Below are 7,107 nucleotides of genomic sequence, written 5' to 3' on the forward strand. Positions count from 1 at the left end.
TGTTGAGAAGGTGAAACTGACTTGATAACTTCCCCATTTTTAAAGTTTAAAATAGAATAATAATAAATATCTATTAATAAATAAGTGAGAGAAAACTCTTAAAAGAATTTCCACATTCTCCCACGAAAAATGTACAAATTAATTTAAAAATTACAACTACTAACTAAACCTAACTAATTTCTTGTATTAACATTCCAAGTGGCTTTTTATAAGGATGACACTTTGCTTATTGCGGGGCTTTATCCTCTCTTATTAATAATATATAGATTTGTGCGTAAGTGAGTACTCTTCAAATAATTTACAGAACGTCTATAATGTTGTAGATGACTGATGAATCTGTAAATTCGATGATATGCTTGAGAAAGCTGAAGAGATATATAATTAAAAGATGAAATAAGCAGATAATAAGACATTGAAAAGAATCCCAAACTAAACAAAGTAGCACTAAGATTTATAAGCAATGCCTAACAGAACCTACAAAGCAAAGGAAACCTCTAAGAGGACCAAAAATATAAACTGGAACATCCAACTCCATTATGTCATATAGCTTATTCTCTGTTTTATTCTGTTCTACTCCGCTTGGTACCGCTCATGAAAACACTTGTGAGAACTGTGTTTGACTGAAACGATGCCTTCAGCATTTTCAGGGCCTGTAAAATCAGAGAAGTACAAACTAATTCAAAAAAAAATTCACCAGGCTAAAAGGACATGATATACGAGCATACAAATTTAACGGAATACCTCTTTCATTCCTAAATATACCACTTTCTCCTGCAATACACTCACATTCTGGATATTAAACTTGCTGAGAAGTGTAATGCTAGATATGGTTGACATAGGCTTAACCACCAAGTCATCCATCACCATGTATGTCGCCGCTTCCTTGACAAATCCACCTTTGGTAGCCACAGCTCCCTTCACTCCCCGAGAAGCAATATAATTCAACTTCTTTGACATACATTTTCCACAATTTGGACAGATAGCATTAGGGTCCTCGGTCACATACGTGGAACAGGAATAAAAAATAGTGTAGTTTTGTCCATAATGCCCCATATGCGTGGGTACGTTCTTGTTGTTGTTGTTGCATCCATAAGAAGTCATGGGTACGTTGTTGTTGTTGTTGCATCCATAAGAAGTCATGGGTACGTTGTTGTTGCATCCATAACAAGTCACGGGTACGTTGTTGTTGTTGTTGTTGCTGCATAAATAAGAAGTCATGGGTACAACGTTGTTGTTGCATCCATAAAAAGTATTCTTCTCCTGTGTGGGAACATCATCAAGTACTATAAAAAGATTATCTGAAGACGCGGGTTTTGAAAGGATATCCTTCGATTGAATATAGGTGTCATTCATATTTTCTACGCTTTCGTAGAGGTTAGACAAGCATCCACTCATTCCATCCTTGTTGAGAAGCCTAATGACAGTGCTCACTGGCAAAGAGAGAATGCGAAGGAGGAAATCCACACAATTCTTATCAGCCTCAGCAAATAGTACTTTCTCAGCCTTTGTGTCAATCAAAAGCTTCAAACTCAGTTTGGAACCAGAAGAAGTCGTCATTCTGGTTGGGCTGCTCACTGCTGCACACTGCAAGTAATGTTCTTGTAGAGGTAGTATTCTGGATGCATCAGGAGACTTTATGTTTAGCCAAGTTGTAGTTTCTTCTTAATTACTATTGATAATATACAGTTATTTTAGGAGTAAAATACTCCTTATTGAAGTTTTTACCTAGAAAAATTCAAGTATTTGCCTTAAAAATGAGTAACCCTGATATTTGGTTATAGATAAGTTTATATGTACCACTATGAAGTATCCCCTATTAATTAACTGTCAAACATATTTAGCTTTTGTAATTATTTATGCAGTGATATTCAACTGTTGTTAATATTTACACCAAAATAATAAATCCCAAACTACAGATTATGTTAGACTTTTAAAAAATTATACATCCTCCGTTACTTTTTAGTTGGCGTGTTTTGTTTTTTAAATGTTAATTTGACTAATTTTTAAAATTGAATTATATTAAATTAATTAAATTTTTTAAACCTAAAGCTAATAAATTCAAAAACTATAAAAACTATTATAAATTACAATTGTCTTGTTTTCAATATGATTAGAAAATGAGTCCTTTCGAGCTCTATCAAGATTAATTTATATTTATCTTGTTAGTCAACTATATTTTCTTTTTCTAAAACTAAAATTTTTAATCCATTTTTCTCAACTTCATACTAATCAGAAGTATAAAATTCTTCAATGCCCCAAATAATATCTAAATTTTCATTGCTTTTCCTTGAAATTTTGGCAAGAAAAAATGATAACAATATAATTTCCAATACAAATTAAATACAATTATCAACCCCGAGTAAAATTCACAAAAAACTTAAAAGTATGATTTGATTGAAAATGATTCGAAAAATCAATACAGAGGAAGAACAAAAAAAAAAAAATTAAAGAACAAGATAAGAAGTTAATATGGATATATGAGATGTAGAGCTAATTGACTTAACTTTATTGATAAATTAAATTATCATTTGTTTATTCAACATTTAAGTTTCTAGAGATTAATTAACAAAGATATTGGAATAGTAAATGGATTATGAGACAAGTAATTAAGATATTGAGGAATATGAGAAACCTTGAAGAGAAGAGAGAGGAGTAGAAAAAGAAATATAACTTGTGAAATAGAAAATTAATTAGATTTTAGTTGATGATCTATTATAACATAATACACTAACGATGTACAAAACTTAATCTAAGTTTTAGTTTGGCTTCACATAGAGTTTCAAACGTATAAAAGACTTTTAATATAGTTATCTTAGATTAAAATGTATGTAATATACCTAAAATATACTTTAAATCGTTGTCTAATCATGTCATGAGAGAGGTTGGAATGATTTTTATAAAAACCTGACTACATGGTTACAAGGCCAGTGAAGGCTTTCAGCAGCAATCATGTAGAAGCACTCACAAGAATTTTTGATATCTAGTGGTGCAAAGCGCAGGGTATCACTAATTGCATCCTATTAGAAAGAATTTAAGTAAAGTATTTCTATTAGACACTACAATTTTGAAAAACTATTTTTCTATTTATTCCCAAGCATCTCTTAAATATTTAAATTATTCCCACAAAAAAAGTAGCAATATGAACAATTTAAGTGCTAACTGAAACAAATCATAAATGGAGTGTCTTTATCGACAAATTCATCTGTAGTTTCATTTAATTTGGTTATCGGATTATTACCAAATTTGGTACAAATAGAGCTTTCAGCAGTGATTTTTTTTTTTTTTTAATCTAGTTTATATTCATAATTTTCTGTTTTGGGATCTTAATTGTTGAATTCATCAATTTCGGCTTTCTACTTGATACGCCACTAAGAAAAATAATTACTAATATGAATAGTTTACCTTAACACCATATTAGATGATATTTATATTGTGTGTTAAAATTAATTTGGAGATAAAACAATTAATGCTATGGATAAAATAGGAAAAAAGAAAGTTATTTTTCATGATATTTCAAATATTTCAAAAATGGCTAAAACAAGTAGAAATACAATTATGGGGAGAGTGTATCAAAGTGTAACAAACCAAAATGCTGATGGCCTTGCCAAATATGCAGTAACAACGCTTTCACAGGCCTGACCCAGTATGTATTTCAATCACCTCCTTCACAAAACCCTTAGTAGCAGCTGCCACAGGTGAAACCTGAGACATTGAACAACCTTACGTATTCTTCGACGGAGGTTCATTGCTAGGTATTGCTTTTGCTACTTTGATTGACAGGGAGCTTATAGTTGACCGCACCCACCCGTACATAAAGTTGGAGATGGAAGACAAGCTACAGTTAAATATAAGATAAATGCTTGGGCATAGAATATTCAAAAAAAAAAAAAAAAAAAAACATAAACAAGATATAATAAGATTTTGCATTCATTACTGAAAATACAAATCAGAAATTACGATTTACTGGAAGCAAAAGGAAAGATAACCATTAAAAGAAAAATTACTAAACTGAAACATCCAACTCAATTATGCTTAACGACTAGCTATTTCTCTGATTTTACTCGGCTCACAAAGAGACTCGTCAGAATTGTTTTCGACTCCAAAGATAATTTCAGCAACTTCAGCGCCTGCAAAATTATAGTAGAAATTTTCTAAACTGAGAATACTCTCCAACAAATAAAAAACACATACATAAAAGAAAAGATTGTAGAAATGCAATGGCAGTGTTACAAATGGAAAAATTGGAATCACACTCGTATGAGCTTTAATGTTTGGGGAACATAAAACTTTAAAAAAAGACTAAATACAAAATGAGTTACACTACACTGAACTCACAAGTTACAAAACAAGGTAGAGCGACTATTAGAGCCCAATTGACCAAAGTAAAGCTTTTAACTCAAATAATTTATGGAATAACTATATATAATAAATAAGAAAACAATTAATGAATCCAAGCATATAACAATGAAACATATAAAAACCAACCATGACTATATTTTTACCATGCATACAACAAAATAGTACTCTCTTTGCTACAACTTCAAGAGTCAAAACTTTATATTCTTAACTGTACACTTTTAAGTCTTGAACGTGGAATCTTAAAGAAAAATTGATATAAATTGACATATTTCAAGACTAAAAAAAAGTACACTAAGCTACAACACCAAACAGATAAGTTGCGGGGAAGGAATAGTTAAAGTGATCTACCTCATCCTTTCCAAAATGTACAACTTCCTCTTGCAGAGCACCAACATCCTTGACATTAAAGTAGTGTTTAAGAGCAGTAATGCTAGATACGGCGGACATGGGCGTAACGACCAAGTCATCCATCACCATATATTTCACCGCCTCTTTCACAAAACCACTTGTAGAGGCTGCCACGGGTGAAGCAATCTTCACAGTATACATCATACTTTTCTTACAATTCGGGCAGTTAGAGTCATAATCTTCAGTGACATAACGGCAGTTGGACAAACATTTATAAAGAGCCTTTTGAGTAGGCAAGTGTTTAAACAACAAAAGAGGAACTGAAGAGACTCCAACAGGACACTTGGGTCGTAAAATGATATCCTTAGACTGAATATAGGTGTCACTCAGGCTCTCCACGCTTTGGTAGAGGTTAGGGAAGCACCCATTCATTCCTTTCTCCTTCAGTAGGTTAGTGATTGCTCCTACTGGCAATGAAAGAAGGTGAAAGAGAAAATCTACAAAGTCCTTGTCAACCTCAGCAAATAGAACTTTTTTAGCTTTAAGGTCAATCAAAAGTTTCATGCTCAATTTGGTCTTTGAAGTCGCCATTGCAGCTATCTGAGAATAAAGAGGATTGACAGAATTTTAAAACACTCAGGCCATTAAACTCATATGTTGAGGACCTACCTTTAAATAAGGTTGCTTACTTTAACCAAAAAGAAGAAAAAAAGGGTTGGTTACTTCATGATCATACTTAATTAACACAGTAGTCTAACAGTCCAATTAATTGCATGTTAACAAGACGGTACACTAATCAAAGTTTTTCTTCGCTAATCTCTAAAATAGGAGGTGGAGAATTAAAGGAATTGGCAATGAATAACTCAATGAAACGTACTTCCTCCGTACATCAACAATTATCCCCTATTGATTTGATACATACATTAAGAAGTAATATGTAGAAAACTAATTTATCATATTATATTTTGAATATAAAAAATTTAATTTTTGAGAAAATACATTAAGTGATGAATCATATTTAATGCTTAAGGGTAAAATGAGTAAAGATGAATAAATTATGATTTGATTTTCTCAAATTGAATACGTATTATTGAACATTTATTTTTAATATATTGAACAAGTAAAATGAATGGAAGGAGTAACATTTTGTCCAAAGAAATGGCACACTAGTACTCCTAATTCTAGTTTTTTACTTGTCTAAAGTACTTTTGACTTTGCACATCTTAAAATAATGTTTGATATGATTATTTTCTCATAATATCTATATTAAATTAAGTAATATTTAGTATTATATTATGAAAAACAATTTATGGAATAAGTAATTAATTATAAATATAAAATATTAAAAAAATAATTATCTATTCTTCATATGTTAGAAACAAATAAAAGTGAAAATTACTTTTGAAATATGGACAATTAAAAGTGAAGATATAATGAGTAATAACGTCTCGATTCGGATAGTGTGTAGGCACATGAGGAGTTGCAATAAATTTCTTGTAGTCCACATCAAACTCAAACTCCCTTTGGTATCATTAATAGAAGTGTTTAATACCCATCTGTTTTATTTTCTTGATCACTTTTGACTTGATATACCTATTAAGAAAATATTAATTTAAAATTTATTTTATAAAATTAATTATATTAATGATATCTTAAACCTTTAAATATACTGTAACTATTTTTTTTTAATTATTTACTATTGAGAGTAATATGAGAAAAAGTAATAAAACACTCTTGATTTGTTAAAATGGACAATAAATTTGAAATAAATATATTTAGAAAGAATGCCTATGGATGGAATACTAGGCTAAGAGAGTGATGGAGCAATAAACCTGTCGATATATATGAATTAACAAGACGACCTTACAATTCACCCATGTTGTCATTTGCTGGAATATTTGGAAGCAAAGGCTATACTTGTAAATATGGAGATCAAAAGAGGATATGGTGATAATTCTTATTCTTGGAATGATTTTAGTAGAAATCTGGAAATATGGAGATCAATTCCAATATGGAGGCTGATTTACTGGGATAAACCTTCTCATCAAGTCTTGAAGATTATGGTGGATATGCTGAAAAAAGGTATCACTGGTAATCTCTAGGGGCTTCACCAAACTATTTGCATTAAGGGAACCAAGCTATGTTGCTAATGGCCTAGCCAAATTAAATATGCAGAAAATACTCCCTCCGTTTTCTTTTGCTTTGACTGTCAATGCTTACTGCTACATTAAGTACATTTGAGCGCAACCCACATTTTTCAAGCTTAAAAATAATCGAAACATCACGACTTTTTCTATTACATCTCTATGTAAGTAAATTCTCTTCAAATAGTTTGTGTGACGTAGCTATAAGGTTGGAGATGGTTGATGAATATCTAAAATTCAATAATATGCTAATTAA

At 31.0% G+C, this 7,107-nt stretch overlaps 1 protein-coding gene across 1 annotated transcript; it reads right to left on the reverse strand.

The window, feature by feature from the left end:
• Window positions 1-419: 419 nt before the first annotated feature.
• On the reverse strand, window positions 420-5,327 carry LOC107852980. The gene is made up of 4 exons (XM_016698016.2): window positions 4,708-5,327; window positions 4,062-4,127; window positions 742-1,632; window positions 420-650 (listed from the first exon to the last, which is right to left on the reverse strand). Exons 1-4 carry the CDS (start codon window positions 5,296-5,298, stop codon window positions 561-563), a joined length of 1,638 nt encoding a protein of 545 aa, XP_016553502.2. The 5' UTR covers window positions 5,299-5,327; the 3' UTR covers window positions 420-560.
• Window positions 5,328-7,107: the final 1,780 nt, after the last annotated feature.

The sequence above is a fragment of the Capsicum annuum genome, chromosome 6 (assembly GCF_002878395.1).
Source record: "Capsicum annuum cultivar UCD-10X-F1 chromosome 6, UCD10Xv1.1, whole genome shotgun sequence".
NCBI lineage: Eukaryota > Viridiplantae > Streptophyta > Magnoliopsida > Solanales > Solanaceae > Capsicum > Capsicum annuum.

Coding starts and splice junctions, on each gene's coding strand:
- LOC107852980 (XM_016698016.2), bottom strand. CDS start 5,298: ATGGCGACTTCAAAGACCAAATTGAGCATGAAACTTTTGATTGACCTT. Junction 4,128..4,707: donor TACATTTTGGAAAGGATGAG/GTAGATCACTTT, acceptor ATAATTTTGCAG/GCGCTGAAGTTGCTGAAATT. Junction 1,633..4,061: donor CGAGTCTCTTTGTGAGCCGA/GTAAAATCAGAG, acceptor CTAAACATAAAG/TCTCCTGATGCATCCAGAAT.